The 16,272-nt window shown below is 50.9% G+C and overlaps 3 protein-coding genes across 39 annotated transcripts in view; 2 read left to right on the top strand and 1 right to left on the bottom strand.

Moving 5' to 3' along the window:
* The window catches only part of cant1b (calcium activated nucleotidase 1b), a 37,723-nt gene extending 36,128 nt beyond the window's left edge, over positions 1 to 1,595 (top strand). For all 6 annotated transcript variants that reach the window (XM_052528762.1, XM_052528761.1, XM_052528767.1 and 3 more), the window contains exons 5-6: positions 12 to 215; positions 456 to 1,595. In XM_052528762.1, the coding sequence (XP_052384722.1) occupies positions 12 to 215; positions 456 to 826 (575 nt within the window). In that variant the 3' untranslated portion in view covers positions 827 to 1,595. The remainder of the gene's footprint in view (positions 1 to 11; positions 216 to 455) is intronic.
* A 51-nt stretch (positions 1,596 to 1,646) lies between these two features.
* The window catches only part of ogal (O-GlcNAcase like), a 30,714-nt gene continuing 16,088 nt past the window's right edge, over positions 1,647 to 16,272 (bottom strand). Inside the window, exons 13-22 of the mRNA XM_052526100.1 lie at positions 15,540 to 15,693; positions 14,549 to 14,659; positions 14,060 to 14,328; positions 12,454 to 12,628; positions 12,034 to 12,119; positions 8,689 to 8,781; positions 7,017 to 7,102; positions 6,746 to 6,866; positions 6,235 to 6,352; positions 1,647 to 2,123 (exon numbers count right to left, since the gene is read on the bottom strand). Of these exons, the coding sequence (XP_052382060.1) occupies positions 1,987 to 2,123; positions 6,235 to 6,352; positions 6,746 to 6,866; positions 7,017 to 7,102; positions 8,689 to 8,781; positions 12,034 to 12,119; positions 12,454 to 12,628; positions 14,060 to 14,328; positions 14,549 to 14,659; positions 15,540 to 15,693 (1,350 nt within the window). The 3' untranslated portion in view covers positions 1,647 to 1,986. The remainder of the gene's footprint in view (positions 2,124 to 6,234; positions 6,353 to 6,745; positions 6,867 to 7,016; positions 7,103 to 8,688; positions 8,782 to 12,033; positions 12,120 to 12,453; positions 12,629 to 14,059; positions 14,329 to 14,548; positions 14,660 to 15,539; positions 15,694 to 16,272) is intronic.
* LOC127932621 (uncharacterized) lies at positions 2,600 to 6,228 on the top strand. Of its 32 annotated transcripts, none has more exons than XM_052528777.1 (11): positions 2,600 to 2,849; positions 2,901 to 2,943; positions 3,020 to 3,105; positions 3,258 to 3,475; positions 3,827 to 3,931; positions 4,209 to 4,313; positions 4,348 to 4,522; positions 4,700 to 4,769; positions 5,020 to 5,159; positions 5,788 to 5,873; positions 5,952 to 6,228. In XM_052528777.1, the coding sequence occupies exons 1-11, from the start codon at positions 2,621 to 2,623 to the stop codon at positions 6,054 to 6,056; spliced, it is 1,362 nt and encodes a 453-aa protein (XP_052384737.1). In that variant the 5' UTR covers positions 2,600 to 2,620; the 3' UTR covers positions 6,057 to 6,228. The 32 variants fall into 32 exon arrangements, 30 of the variants coding, with proteins under 30 accessions (XP_052384737.1, XP_052384735.1, XP_052384739.1 ...); XM_052528775.1 differs by having other exon boundaries at positions 5,909 to 6,228; XM_052528779.1 differs by having other exon boundaries at positions 5,788 to 5,951; positions 6,038 to 6,228.

Genomic DNA, 16,272 nt, shown 5'->3' with positions numbered 1-16,272 from the left:
CCTCTGTGTAGGGTTCAAGGCAGAGTGGCTGGCGGTGAAGGATGAGTGCCTCTACGTGGGTGGTCTGGGTAAAGAGTGGACGACCACTACCGGAGAGTTCATCAACGACAACCCCCAATGGATCAAGGTGGTGGGTTACCGCGGCAACGTGCAACACGAGAACTGGGTACCGCGTTACAATGCCCTGCGCAGCGCAGCCGGGATTCAACCGCCAGGTGAGGGAGGGGGGGAGGAGTCTAATATACCTGTCTTTAATCCTCTTGGTTCCTGGAAGAATGTATGACACACCCTTCTTTGTGTCACGCTAACTCTCTCTGTTCCTCTGAAGATGTCACTTTCTATTGTCTTTCTCCGAGGCGACCTGATGCACCAAGTCAGTTGTGTGGGAAAACACTCCCTCGATCATCTCTGTCAACTGGGTTAATCTCACACTTTCTCTCTCTTTCTCCCTCCAGGTTACCTGATCCATGAGTCTGCAGCGTGGTCCGACCGCCTCCAGCGCTGGTTCTTCCTCCCCCGCCGCGCCAGCTCCGAACGCTACGATGAGATCGCCGACGAGCACCGCGCCACCAACCTCCTCCTCTCCTGCCCCTCGGACTTCCGCGAAGTCACCGTGGGGCACGCTGGACCCCTCCACCCAACGCACGGTTTCTCCTCGTTCAAGTTCGTACCGGACACCGACGATCAGATCGTAGTAGCGTTGAAGTCGGAGGAGGACGCAGGGAAGATAGCGACGTATATCCTGGCCTTTACTTTAGACGGGAGGATGCTACTGCCAGAGACGAAGATAGGAGACCTGAAGTATGAAGGACTGGAGTTCATTTAAAATGGATGGGGAGGATGGAGAGGAGGGATGGAGAGATCTTGAGGAGAGACGAGGCATCCTTAGGAGAGACTGGAGGGATCCTTAGGAGAGACTGGAGAGAGGAGGGATGGAGAGATCCTGAGGAGGGATCCTTAGGAGAGACTGGAGAGAGGGTTGGTTTTTACAACTTACCAACATCACCTACCTGTGGCCTGACACACCTGTGAAGTAGTGTGAGGTAGGAGGACTCTGTTCCAGGAAGGGTTACGGTCCCAGTCATCACCAACAAGGTTGTCCAGAGAAACGACTAGTGTTTGGTGACGGACACCCTAAGATTCTTCACATGGGCAACTTCCTGGCCCCCCAAATGAGTCTGGGTAATATAGTCCACTAAGTTTGGGTTTAAACAGACAGCCCAATAATTGGCTGCATCTCTAAACGCAGCCTAAGAAGATCTATGGTTGAACAGTGGTCAAAGGCTCACAGGGTTGTGTTCAGTAGGCACAAATCGGAAAGAAACGTTTTAAAACTGAGCATTCATTACCTGAAGTTTTCCGTTATAATGTATTTATCTTTTTACGTTTGTGCCTTCTGAAGAGGACCCTTGTTAACACTAACTCACAAATGCAAAACTTAGATGACGTTGGGTTTGTCAACATTTGCCATATGTTGAACAGACTACTGAATAAGATGCATGATCTTCTTACACCAGCTGTTATGTTAATAACTTGTTTTCTCTCTTCCTTTTAAAACAGAACAGCTCAGATTAAAATGTTCATTCTGGATCAAAGAGTTGGTTGAATAATGGACAGCTTACCACAGAAAACATGGGTCACACACATTCACATTTTTCTAATCTTTATTGATCAACAGATGCAGTACATGAGTTAGATCCTCTTACAGGCTGATTTAAACGCGTCAATCATTCACTTCAAGTTATCATTCCATTAATATGGGATTGTGAAGACGGAAATTACAAAGATTCGTTCCACAAATACTCAGTCAAACAATGTGGATCCCATTGACCAACTTGATCAGATACATCTCACACATCATCCTATAGTAATTGATTGAGACATGGCCATCATAAGCAGCTGAATTAATCAAACGTTCTCGTCCCGGTTCTCCAAAAGGTCATTTTAAAAACCTGACGATGTAGTAGTGCAAATGTGGTGGCAAGTTTACAAGCTGGTTCCCATGGCGACGACGTCCTGAGGCAGCCCCGCTATTTTGAGCGTTGTGAAGGAGCCCAGTTTAGAGTAGAAGTCAAACATCCTCCTGTCACCCTGCCTCAGCTCACAGAACACACCTCTGGAACCTGTAGGGGGGAGAGAGATTCAGATAACTACAGTCAAATGACGAGGGGGAGAAGAATGTGAGGAACAAACTGAACGATGCACCTGATTCTGAATATAGATGTGTGTTAGTTCTGATAGTCCAGTCCTATGTCATCAGGGAGAGAAGCACCATCTGGCATAGATACATCTGATCCATTTCTGGATAAAGTAACTGAGTCCTACTTTATATTGTGCCAATAGTCAATTCCCCACCTCTAAAGCAAAAGCTGAAAGTGCTTGAACCCCGGTCTGATTACTAATAGGTCAAGGGTATTGTTGAACTCTGACATCATCACGCTGCATAGCAGCCATCACACTAAGCCAGGGTTCTCCAACCATGTTACTGGAGAACTACAGTCCTGTAGGTTCACTCCGACCCTGTTCCAGGAGAGATACCCTCCTGGAGGTGTTCACTCCGACCCTGTTCCTGGAGAGATGCCCTCCTGGAGGTGTTCACTCCGACCCTGTTCCTGGAGAGATGCCCTCCTGGAGGTGTTCACTCCGACCCTGTTCCTGGAGAGATGCCCTCCTGGAGGTGTTCACTCCGACCCTGTTCCTGGAGAGATGCCCTCCTGGAGGTGTTCACTCCGACCCTGTTCCTGGAGAGATGCCCTCCTGGAGGTGTTCACTCCGACCCTGTTCCTGGAGAGATGCCCTCCTGGAGGTGTACACTCCGACCCTGTTCCTGGAGAGATGCCCTCCTGGAGGTGCCCTCCTGGACACTCCGACCCTGTTCCTGGAGAGATGCCCTCCTGGAGGTGTACACTCCGACCCTGTTCCTGGAGAGATGCCCTCCTGGAGGTGTACACTCCGACCCTGTTCCTGGAGAGATGCCCTCCTGGAGATGCCCTGTTCCTGGAGAGATGCCCTCCTGGAGGTGTACACTCCGACCCTGTTCCTGGAGAGATGCCCTCCTGGAGGTGTACACTCCGACCCTGTTCCTGGAGAGATGCCCTCCTGGAGGTGTACACTCCGACCCTGTTCCTGGAGAGATGCCCTCCTTGAGTGTTACACTCCGACCCTGTTCCTGGAGAGATGCCCTCCTGGAGGTGTTCACTCCGACCCTGTTCCTGGAGAGATCCTGACCCTGTTCCTGGAGAGATGCCCTCCTGGAGGTGTACACTCCGACCCTGTTCCTGGAGAGATGCCCTCCTGGAGGTGTACACTCCGACCCTGTTCCTGGAGAGATGGAGGTGTTCACTCCGACCCTGTTCCTGGAGAGATGGAGGTGTTCACTCCGACCCTGTTCCTGGAGAGATGGAGGTGTTCACTCCGACCCTGTTCCTGGAGAGATGGAGGTGTTCACTCCGACCCTGTTCCTGGAGAGATGGAGGTGTTCACTCCGACCCTGTTCCTGGAGAGATACCCTCCTGGAGGTGTTCACTCCGACCCTGTTCCTGGAGAGATACCCTCCTGGAGGTGTTCACTCCGACCCTGTTCCTGGAGAGATGGAGGTGTTCACTCCGACCCTGTTCCTGGAGAGATACCCTCCTGGAGGTGTTCACTCCGACCCTGTTCCTGGAGAGATGGAGGTGTTCCCCGACCCTGTTCCTGGAGAGTGGAGGTGTTCACTCCGACCCTGTTCCTGGAGAGATGGAGGTGTTCCTCCTGGAGGTGTGTCACTCCGACCCTGTTCCTGGAGAGATGGAGGTGTTCACCCGACCCTGTTCCTGGAGAGATGGAGGTGTTCACTCCGACCCTGTTCCTGGAGAGATGGAGGTGTTCACTCCGACCCTGTTCCTGGAGAGATGGAGGTGTTCACTCCGACCCTGTTCCTGGAGAGATGGAGGTGTTCCTCCGACCCTGTTCCTGGAGAGATGGAGGTGTTCACTCCGACCCTGTTCCTGGAGAGATGGAGGTGTTCACCCGACCCTGGAGGTGTTCACTCCGACCCTGTTCCTGGAGAGATGTTCCTCCGACCCTGTTCCTGGAGGTGTTCACTCCGACCCTGTTCCTGGAGAGATGGAGGTGTTCACCCGACCCTGTTCCTGGAGAGATGGAGGTGTTCACTCCGACCCTGTTCCTGGAGAGATGGAGACTCCGACCCTGTTCCTGGAGAGATGGAGGTGTTCACTCCGACCCTGTTCCTGGAGAGATGGAGGTGTTCACTCCGACCCTGTTCCTGGAGAGATGGAGGTGTTCACTCCGACCCTGTTCCTGGAGAGATGGAGGTGTTCCTCCGACCCTGTTCCTGGAGAGATGGAGGTGTTCACTCCGACCCTGTTCCTGGAGAGATGGAGGTGTTCACTCCGACCCTGTTCCTGGAGAGATGGAGGTGTTCACTCCGACCCTGTTCCTGGAGAGATGGAGGTGTTCACTCCGACCCTGTTCCTGGAGAGATGGAGGTGTTCACTCCGACCCTGTTCCTGGAGAGATGGAGGTGTTCCTCCGACCCTGTTCCTGGAGGATGGAGGTGTTCACTCCGACCCTGTTCCTGGAGAGATGGAGGTGTTCACTCCGACCCTGTTCCTGGAGGATGTTTCACTCCGACCCTGTTCCTGGAGAGATGTTCCTGGAGGGAGGTGTTCACTCCGACCCTGTTCCTGGAGAGATGGAGGTGTTCACTCCGACCCTGTTCCTGGAGAGATGGAGGTGTTCACTCCGACCCTGTTCCTGGAGAGATGGAGGTGTTCACTCCGACCCTGTTCCTGGATGTTCACTCCGACCCTGTTCCTGGAGAGATGGAGGTGTTCACTCCGACCCTGTTCCTGGAGAGATGGAGGTGTTCATCCGACCCTGTTCCTGGAGAGATGGAGGTGTTCACTCCGACCCTGTTCCTGGAGAGATGGAGGTGTTCACTCCGACCCTGTTCCTGGAGAGATGGTGTTCACCCGACCCTGGTGTGTTCACTCCGACCCTGTTCCTGGAGAGATGGAGGTGTTCACTCCGACCCTGTTCCTGGAGAGATGGAGGTGTTCACTCCGACCCTGTTCCTGGAGAGATGGAGGTGTTCACTCCGACCCTGTTCCTGGAGAGATGGAGGTGTTCACTCCGACCCTGTTCCTGGAGAGATGGAGGTGTTCACTCCGACCCTGTTCCTGGAGAGATGGAGGTGTTCCCTGTTCCTGGAGAGATGGAGGTGTTCACTCCGACCCTGTTCCTGGAGAGATGCCCTCCTGGAGAGATGGAGGTGTCACTCCGACCCTGTTCCTGGAGAGATGCCCTCCTGGAGGTGTTCACTCCGACCCTGTTCCTGGAGAGATGCCCTCCTGGAGGTGTTCACTCCGACCCTGTTCCTGGAGAGATGCCCTCCTGGAGGTGTTCACTCCGACCCTGTTCCTGGAGAGATGCCCTCCTGGAGGTGTTCACTCCGACCCTGTTCCTGGAGAGATGCCCTCCTGGAGGTGTACACTCCGACCCTGTTCCTGGAGAGATGCCCTCCTGGAGGTGTACACTCCGACCCTGTTCCTGGAGAGATGCCCTCCTGGAGGTGTACACTCCGACCCTGTTCCTGGAGAGATGCCCTCCTGGAGGTGTACACTCCGACCCTGTTCCTGGAGAGATGCCCTCCTGGAGGTGTACACTCCGACCCTGTTCCTGGAGAGATGCCCTCCTGGAGGTGTACACTCCGACCCTGTTCCTGGAGAGATGCCCTCCTGGAGGTGTACACTCCGACCCTGTTCCTGGAGAGATACCCTCCTGGAGGTGTTCACTCCGACCCTGTTCCTGGAGAGATACCCTCCTGGAGGTGTTCACTCCGACCCTGTTCCTGGAGAGATACCCTCCTGGAGGTGTTCACTCCGACCCTGTTCCTGGAGAGATGGAGGTGTTCACTCCGACCCTGTTCCTGGAGAGATACCCTCCTGGAGGTGTTCACTCCGACCCTGTTCCTGGAGAGATACCCTCCTGGAGGTGTTCACTCCGACCCTGTTCCTGGAGAGATACCCTCCTGGAGGTGTTCACTCCGACCCTAATCTAGTGCACCTGATTCTAATAATTAGCTGGTTGATCAGCTTCGTTACAACTTGGAGTGAACCTCCAGGAGGGTATCTCTCCAGGAACAGGGTTGGAGAGTCCTGCTCTAGGCTCAGTCCAACAGTGACCAGAAACCCACTGTGCAGGTGCACCATAATATACAAGTTAACAACTCACCACTGGTCTTCATCAACGAGAGCAGGCTGCCAATCATACGCCTGGCGGGGGCGGGGTCTGTAACCCGGGGATGGAGCTGCATGGTTACCAAGGAAGGGAAGTCTCCTGGCAACGTCCTCTACAAGACGGACGGGGAGAAAAGATCAAGTCGTATTTTCAGAGTCAAGGAACTTCATACAAAACACATGAAGTAATACAGAGACAGAACTACAACCATATAGAATAATGTTGGGGGTCAATGATTCCAACAAAACACATGAAGTAATACAGAGACAGAACTACAACCATATAGAATAATGTTGGGGTCAATGATTCCAAGAAAACATATGAAGTAATACAGAGACAGAACTACAACCATATAGAATAATGTTGGGGTCAATGATTCCAACAAAACACGAAGTAATACAGAGACAGAACTACAACCATATAGAATAATGTTGGGGTCAATGATTCCTATCAAGACCAAGTCATCTTCCAGTGTGTGATTGTCCCGTTGGAACCTAGCGGTTACCTGGTTGTTCAGTGCAGCTGCTGTGGCGTCAGTGAGGCCCAGGGCGTACCCACACACCCCCCTCTCATCCTCCAGAACCAGACCACAGTTTGGGGAGGGGGACAGCTGCCCTCCTGCTAGCCTGGGGAGGGGGAGAGGTACACTGGGACATTACATACTGGACGTCTAGACTGAAGGCACAGTCACATACTGAAGCACAAAAACTACTGGCTGATCAGAGACTGTCCAGAGTGGATCATTGGGGAGTCATGCTGTACACACACACTCTCACCCATCACTGATCAGAGCAGGTCGTGCTGCTGCAGGAGCCTTGGCCTCTCCTCTCTGCATCTCCATGTGGATCTTCTGTATCTCAGTCTGAAACAACAGAGATGTTATAAAGACAAAATCAATAAAGATGTCAGCTCGCCGATACATGCCACACGTATTACAGAGGTGGTTTGAACCAAACCTAACGCCCGCGCTAGCTTCTAACTACACGCGTTAGCTTCTTCATGCATCAGCTAGCTTCTAACTACACGCGCTAGCTTATAACTACACGCGTTAGCTTCTTCATGCATCAGCTAGCTTAACTACACGCGTTAGCTTCTTCATGCATCAGCTAGCTTAACTACACGCGTTAGCTTCTTCATGCATCAGCTAGCTTATAACTACACGCGTTAGCTTCTTCATGCATCAGCTAGCTTATAACTACACGCGTTAGCTACTTCATGCATCAGCTAGCTTAACTACACACGTTAGCTTCTTCATGCATCAGCTAGCTTATAACTACACGCGTTAGCTACTTCATGCATCAGCTAGCTTAACTACACGCGTTAGCTTCTTCATGCATCAGCTAGCTTAACTACACGCGTTAGCTACTTCATGCATCAGCTAGCTTATAACTACACGCGTTAGCTTCTTCATGCATCAGCTAGCTTCTAACTACACGCGTTAGCTTCTTCATGCAGCTTCTAACTACACGTGTTAGCTTCTTCATGCATCAGCTAGCTTATAACTACACGCGTTAGCTTCTTCATGCATCAGCTAGCTTATAACTACACGCGTTAGCTTCTTCATGCATCAGCTAGCTTCTCAATGAGAATGAAACGTGCGAGTCATATTAGAATAATTATTAAAACAACAGAGTACCAGAGTATGAGTCAGAATACCCATAAAACCTAGCATCATCCATTTTTCCCATAAGGGATTTTAGAAACACTTAAAATAAGTGCTGTGTTTTGTGTAGGTTTACCCTGGCGTGACGTTCTGATAACCATGTAACCCCCCCATCAGACAAGGTGACTTATCAATATATTCGCCAGTATTAACCTCCAAAAAATGTAATGCTAATGTGGCTATCATACAGAACTACAAAGGCCATGATATAGATGAGACTGCTGAACCGATGTAGTAATGAATAAATTGACTAAAGTTCTTTATATGGACAATTCTGTGAACTGTCTCATGCAAGTTTTAAATTGACACTCAACCTGTTAGCAAAGGTGTCAACTAGAGATGACGTGCAGGAGCTTGCAGGGATTTGTATTCTTGCATGATGTCTACTTTGATGCTAATTAGCATTTTCGAATCAGAGTAAATAGTGCTGAATATATTGATAAAAGTCACCTTGTCCGAGAGAGATTTACATAGTTATCAAAACATCACGCCAAGGTAAGTCTACATGAAACACAGCCCTTATGAAGTGTTTCTAAAATCCCCTGTGGGAAAAATGAATGGAGGAAAAACATTTGGAACCATTTCCCTGTTTGACTGCTAGGTTTTATGGGAGTTATGATGTGTCCACTGTGGTGCTCTATACTACAGGCATTCACTCAGTAGGCTAACACAGTCTTATGGCAAAACACTCAGAAGACCTGGTTTCCATTCCCAGTTGGCCCACACGTCTCGTATATTTTAATAGATATGTTAGAGTCAGTTCTAGATATATTGAAATAACTAACCTTGTCTTCTGGGCAGCAGGGTCGTATAGAATACACTGATGTCATAGGAGGGTGACGGAACAGATCTCTGTTACCATGGCAAGGCAGCATTCTCTGAACAACAACAAACAACAGCAATACTATCGTCATCAACCAGTCAGTACCAAGTCAAAGATCTCTTTATGCCTGAGAGATCAATGGCTCTGTCTAGATGGTTGGGATCCCGGTGTGTGTGGCCACGTTGATTGCTTGTCCTACCTGACAGGTGCTCCTGGTGGCGTGGCATTGTTTCAAAACGTGTTGACCACTGGTGTCCCCAGGAACACACAGTTGTACTTGTAGACTTGACACAAATAGTAGCAAAAGGTGAATGTTGAACTTTTGTTGCACACATCCAGTAACAATTTTGGATGAGATAATTACACTTTAAAAAAGTTTGACTGCAGAATTTATTACCAATGTTAAAGGGGGTTAAAGGGGTGACCAGGGGTGGGATATGGGGTTAAAGGGGTGGGATATCTGGGACAAAGGGGTGGATGATGGGGGTTAAAGGGGTGGATGATGGGGTTAAAGGGGTGATGGGGGTTAGGGGTGATCCTTAAAGGGGTGGATGATGGGGTTAAAGGGGTGGATGATGGGGGTTAAAGGGGTGGATGATGGGGTTAAACTGGGATTGTGGGGTCCTCCCAGATGCGGGTTAACCATGGGTGGGATATGGGGGTTAAAGGGGTGATGATGGGGGTTAAAACATGGAAGGGGTGGATGATGGGGTTAAAGGGGATGGGATATGGGGGTTAAAGGGGTGGATGATGGGGTTAAAGGGGGTTAAAGGGGTGGATGATGGGGGTTAAAGGGGTGATGGGGGGTCACAAGGGGTGGGATATGGGGGTTAAAGGGGTGGAATGGGGTGGATGGGGGGTTAAAGGGGTGGATGATGGGGTTAAAGGGTGATGGGGGTTAAAGGGGTGGATGATGGGGTTAAAGGCTGGGCTGATGCCTGGGGTTAAAGGGGTGGATGATGGGGGTTAAAGGGGTGGATGATGGGGTTAAAGGGGTGGATGATGGGGTTCAAGGGGTGGATGATGGGGGTTAAAGGGGTGGATGGGGGTTAAAGGGGTGGATGATGGGGGTTAAAGGGGATGGATGATGGGGGTTAAAGGGGTGGATGATGGGGTTAAAGGGGCTGTGATGATGGGGGTTAAAGGGGTGGATGATGGGGGTTAAAGGGGTGGATGATGGGGTTAAAGGGGTGGATGAACAAGGGGTGGATGATGGGGGTTAAAGGGGTGATGGGGGTTAAAGGGGTGGGATATGGGGTGAAAGGGGTGGATGATGGGGGTTAAGGGGTGGAAAACTGGGGTGGATGATGGGGGTTAAAGGGGTGGATGATGGGGGTTAAAGGGTGGAACATGGGGGTTAAAGGGGTGGATGATGGGGGTTAATCATGATGGGGGTTCCGGAGACACCTGGGGTGGGATGATGGGGGTTAAAGGAATAGTTGAAGGGTGGATAGGGGTTAAAGGGGTGGATTCTCAAAGGGTGAAAAAGATTTAGATGGATATGGGGGTTAAAGGGGTGGATGATGTTCCACTGGATGTTAAAGGGGTGATGATGGGGGTTAAAGGGGTGGATGATGGGGGTTAAGAGGGTGGATGAATGGGGGTTAAATGGGTGGATGATTGAAATAACTAAAGGGGTCTGATGGGGGTTAAAGGGTGGTATAGGGGTTAAAGGGGTGGATGATGTTAAAGGGGTGGGAGGGTGATGGGGGTTAAAGATGGATGATGGGGGTTAAATGGCAAGGCAGCATGATCTTGAACAACAACAAATGATGGGGCAATGGATGATGGGGGTCATCAACCAGTGGATGAAGGGGGTCAAAGATCTCTTTAGGGGTGGATGATGGGGTTAAAGGGGTGGGATATGGGGGTTAAAGTCTGGTGATCCCCTTAAAGGGGGTGATGGGGTTGTCATTGGGGTTAAAGGGGTGGATGATCTGGGATGTGAATGTGGATGATGAAGAACAAGGGGTAGTGATGTTCTGTGTTGTGCATCAAAGGGGTGGATGATAGGGGCAAAAGGTGAATGTAAGTAAAGGGGGTGAACTTTTGGGGTGGATGATGGGGGTTTTGGGGTGGATGATTACACTTTAAAAAAGTTTGATGATGGGGGTTATTACCAATGTTGATGCAATGGGTGGATGATGGGGGTTAAGATGGATGATGGGGGTTAAAGGGGTGGAAATGGGGTTAAAGGGGTCATCTCATTAAAGGGGTGGATGATGGGGGTTAAAGGGGTGGGATGATGGGGGGGTTAAAGGGGTGATGGGGGTTAAAGGGGTGATGGGGGTTAAAGGGGTGGGATATGGGGGTTAAAGGGGTGGATGATGGGGGTTAAAGGGGTGGATGATGGGGTTAAAGGGGTGGGATATGGGGGTTAAAGGGGTGATGGGGGTTAAAGGGGTGGGATATGGGGGTTAAAGGGGTGGATGATGGGGGTTAAAGGGATGGGATATGGGGGTTAAAGGGGTGGATGATGGGGGTTAAAGGGGTGGATGATGGGGGTTAAAGGGGTGGGTGATGGGGGTTAAAGGGGTGGGATGGGGTTATGGGGGTTAAAGGGGTGGGATATGGGGGTTAAAGGGGTGGGATATGGGGGTTAAAGGGGTGGGATATGGGGGTTAAAGGGGTGGATGATGGGGGTTAAAAGGGTGGATGATGGGGTTAAAGGGGTGGATGATGGGGTTAAAGGGGTGGATGATGGGGGTTAAAGGGGTGGGATATGGGGGTTAAAGGGGTGGGATATGGGGGTTAAAGGGGTGGGTGATGGGGTTAAAGGGGTGGGATATGGGGGTTAAAGGGGTGGTGGATGATGGGGGTTAAAGGGGTGATGGGGGTTAAAGGGTGGGATATGGGGGTTAAAGGGGTGGGATATGGGGGTTAAAGGGGTGGGATATGATGGGGTTAAAGGGGTGGATGATGGGGTTAAAGGGGTGGGGGGTTAAAGGGGTGGATGATGGGGGTAAAGGGGTGGATGATGGGGTTAAAGGGGTGGGATATGGGGGTTAAAGGGGTGGGATATGGGGGTTAAAGGGGTGGATGATGGGGGTTAAAGGGGAAGGGGTGGATGATGGGGGTTAAAGGGGTGGATGATGGGGTTAAAGGGGTGGGATATGGGGGTTAAAGGGGTGGATATGGGGGTTAAAGGGGTGGGATATGGGGGTTAAAGGGGTGGATGATGGGGGTTAAAGGGGTGGATGATGGGGGTTAAAGGGGTGGATGATGGGGGTTAAAGGGGTGGATGATGGGGGTTAAAGGGGTGGATGATGGGGGTTAAAGGGGTGGATGATGGGGGTAAGCGCCGTACCTGGAACTCCCCGGAGAGACCCCCTCTAAACCCCCAGGGCTCTGGGTCATCAGTCATCAGCTGGGCTGAGGGCCTACTCTGCCCCCCTGTGGACACAAACAATATTACATGTAAATGATACATCAACCTGTATGCTTATTGCCTACTGCATACAGCTCCGTGTGCCACACCATACAACAACGCACCGACCTACACAACAACGCACCGACCTACACAACAACGCACCGACCTACACAACAACATACTGACCTACACCCCCCCTCAACAACGCACCGACCTACACAAACAACATACTAACCTACACAACAACATACTGACCTATATGGGTCCCCCTCACCCGTTGTACTTAATTGTTTGGCGGCGATGCTTCATTGGGGGCGTCTCACGCGCAAACAACCCCCCATCACGCCCCTGTTGTACCCAATTGTTTGACGTAGGCGCGGGCCAGGGTGACACCACTCTTGATGTCACAGATGTAGTTGTAGAGGTCGTAGAGGATGCTCCGGTTGGGGGCGTTGGACAGGCGGTTAAACATGGTAAACACAGCAACACACATCACGTCAAAACACTTTGCCCTGGAACGCCACTCTGCTGTCTGTAGAGAGGGAGAGAGGAGGCCGAGAGATACATGGAGACAGAGAGAGATATATATATAGAGACAGAGAGAGAGAGAGAGATACATAGAGACAGAGAGAGATACATAGAGAGAGAGAGAGAGATACATAGAGACAGAGAGAGAGAGAGATACATAGAGACAGAGAGAGAAAGAGATACATAGAGAGAGAGAGAGATACATAGAGAGAGAGAGAGAGATACATAGAGACAGAGAGAGATACATAGAGAGAGAGATACATAGAGAGAGAGAGATACATAGAGAGATACATAGAGAGAGAGATACATAGAGAAAGAGAGAGATACATAGAGAGAGAGATAGAGAGAGAGAGAGATACATAGAGAAAGAGAGAGATACATAGAGAGAGAGAGATACATAGAGAGAGAGAGATACATAGAGAGAGAGATACATAGAGAGAGAGAGAGAGATACATAGAGATAGAGAGAGATACATAGAGAGAGAGAGATACAGAGACAGAGATACATAGAGAGAGAGATACATACAGAGACAGAGAGATACATAGAGACAGAGAGAGAGATACATAGAGACAGAGAGAGAGAGATACAGAGAGAGAGAGAGATAAATAGAGACAGAGGGAGTTAGTGAGAGAGTGTGTATGTGTGTTAGAGAGTTGTCCATGTAAGTTCTTACAGTTTTCACATCAATAAAGATACTTAAATTATTACATTGATTGAGTCCCACTCAGTATTTATCTCTATATCCCACACTGCCTCTGAGTCCCTTCAGCCAGTAGAGACAGTCCCAGACAGAGACACAGAGAGAGATACCAACATGAGACAGAGAGAGAGAGATCCTCACCATCTCAGTCCCAGAGAAAGAGACACACACAGAAAAGAGACTCAGACAGAGAGAGAGAGATCACCAGAGAGATCTAGAGACAGTCCCAACACACACACTCCTCACCATCTCAGTCCCAACAAAGACACTTAAATTATTACATTGATTGAGTCCATCTCAGTCCCAACACCACACTGCCTCACCATCTCAGTCCCAGTTCAGTCCCAACACACACACTCCTCACCATCTCAGTCCCAACACACACACTCCCTCACCATCTCAGTCCCAACACACACACTCCTCACCATCTCAGTCCCAACACACACACTCCTCACCATCTCAGTCCCAACACACACACACCTCCCCACCATCTCAGTCCCAACACACACACACACTCCTCACCATCTCAGTCCCAACACACACACACCCTCACCATCTCAGTCCCAGCACACACACACACTCCTCACCATCTCAGTCCAGTCCCAACACACACACTCCTCACCATCTCAGTCCAGTCCCAACACACACACTCCTCACCATCTCAGTCCAGTCCCAACACACACACACACACACTCCTCACCATCTCAGTCCAGTCCCAACACACACACTCCTCACCAGCTCAGTCTCTGCATCTCCCACTGCGTCTCTGTGTGCTTTCAGCCAGTCCAGTTCCGTCAGCATGGTTCTAGCAGTAGAACCGTGTTCATACGGCAGGTAGAACAGTTCTGAGAGAAGCTGGAGATCGTCCAGGGTCAGGGGTTCTGCAGTGAACAGGGGGTTGTCCCCAGAACCTGGCACGTACACGGGGTCTCCCACGTCAGTCTGCATGGGCTCCTCGTCAGAGGACTCTTTCTTCAGATGGGTGGGGTTCAGAGGTCGAGGGCCTGAGGTGAAGACGACAGCCAGAGAGTTAATTCATCCGTTTTATCTCTTCACAATGAGTAGATGTCATTAAAAAGTGGATCTGGAATCACGGTCCTCATGGAGACGAGGATGTGTTGTTTTTGTGTCGTTTTCATGTGTTTGCCCACGAGGGGATAAATAAAGTTGTATTGAATTGAATGTTGAAGCTGCCCTCTTGATTGGTCATCTTTCCCTCTGTACCTCCAGGCTGGTCCGTGCTGAGGAACTCCTGTAGCCAGTCAGTCAGGGCCAGGGTGAGGGCTCTCTTGGGGCTGTAGCAGGGGTCTGAGCCTGCCTCATCATCATCATCACACACCTGCTGGGGCGATGACATAGTTTAGGGTTAATTTAACTCATTGGCATTGTGGTTCATCCTAAGATTGGAAGGTTGGAGGTTCGATCCCCCAGGTTGAGTCATAGCAAAAACTAAAACAGGGTGCCGATGCCTCTCTGCATGGCACTCAGGGGATGGACTGGGGGCGAGGCCTCTCTGCATGGCACTCAGGGGATGGACTGGGGGCGAGGCCTCTCTGCATGGCACTCAGGGGATGGACTGGGGGCGAGGCCTCTCTGCATGGCACTCAGGGGATGGACTGGGGGCGAGGCCTCTCTGCATGGCACTCAGGGGATGGACTGGGGGCAGAGGCCTCTCTGCATGGCTCTCAGTGGATGGATTGGGGGCAGAGGCCTCTCTGCATGGCACTCAGGGGATGGACTGGGGGCCGAGGCCTCTCTGCATGGCACTCAGGGGATGGACTGGGGGCGAGGCCTCTCTGCATGGCACTCAGTGGATGGACTGGGGGCGAGGCCTCTTTGCATGGCACTCAGGGGATGGACTGGGGGCGAGGCCTCTCTGCATGGCACTCAGGGGATGGACTGGGGGCGAGGCCTCTCTGCATGGCACTCAGTGGATGGATTGGGGGCCGAGGCCTCTCTGCATGGCACTCAGGGGATGGACTGGGGGCGAGGCCTCTCTGCATGGCACTCAGGGGATGGACTGGGGGCGAGGCCTCTCTGCATGGCACTCAGGGGATGGACTGGGGGCGAGGCCTCTCTGCATGGCACTCAGTGGATGGATTGGGGGCCGAGGCCCTGCGATAGACTAGCGTCCTGTCCAGGGGTTACTTGTACATCAAGCTGCCTCACATAAGACATTAAAAGGAGTGTAAAACAGTAACACCTCATAGATACTCACTCATCTCCACGTCTCTCTGTCCTCCTACTCTTCCTCCTTCAGACCGGCACCACGTCGCCAGGGTGTGGATCGCCACGAAGTTAGGGTGGTACTCACAGTTAGGGTTGGTCAGCACCCCTCTCAGCTTGGGGATCAGGTCTGTGGGACGATCCTAAGAAGAGGAAGACATGTAGCGAATTGGGGGGGGACTTCTCTATTATTCTACATCTACTATTAACATACTCCCTGTCTACCACTGCTTCTAGAACACTGCTTATAGAACACTGCTTACAGAACACTGCTTACAGAACACTGCTTCTAGAACACTGCTTCTAGAACACTGCTTCTAGAACACTGCTTACAGAACACTGCTTCTAGAACACTGCTTACAGAACACTGCTTCTAGAACACTGCTTCTAGAACACTGCTTCTAGAACACTGCTTCTAGAACACTGCTTCTAGAACACTGCTTACAGAACACTGCTTACAGAACACTGCTTACAGAACACTGCTTACAGAACACTGCTTCTAGAACACTGCTTACAGAACACTGCTTCTAGAACACTGCTTACAGAACACTGCTTCTAGAACACTGCTTATAGAACACTGCTTCTAGAACACTGCTTCTAGAACACAATTAGAACACTGCTTATCAGAACACTGCTTCCACAATAGAACACTGCTTAAACAGAAGAACACTGCTTTAATAGAACACTGCTTACAGAACACTGCTTCTAGAACACTGCTTACA

Source organism: Oncorhynchus keta, chromosome 10, assembly GCF_023373465.1.
Source record: "Oncorhynchus keta strain PuntledgeMale-10-30-2019 chromosome 10, Oket_V2, whole genome shotgun sequence".
NCBI lineage: Eukaryota > Metazoa > Chordata > Actinopteri > Salmoniformes > Salmonidae > Oncorhynchus > Oncorhynchus keta.
Note: the sequence above shows the minus strand (reverse complement) of the source record. Positions and strands in the feature narration are given on the sequence as shown.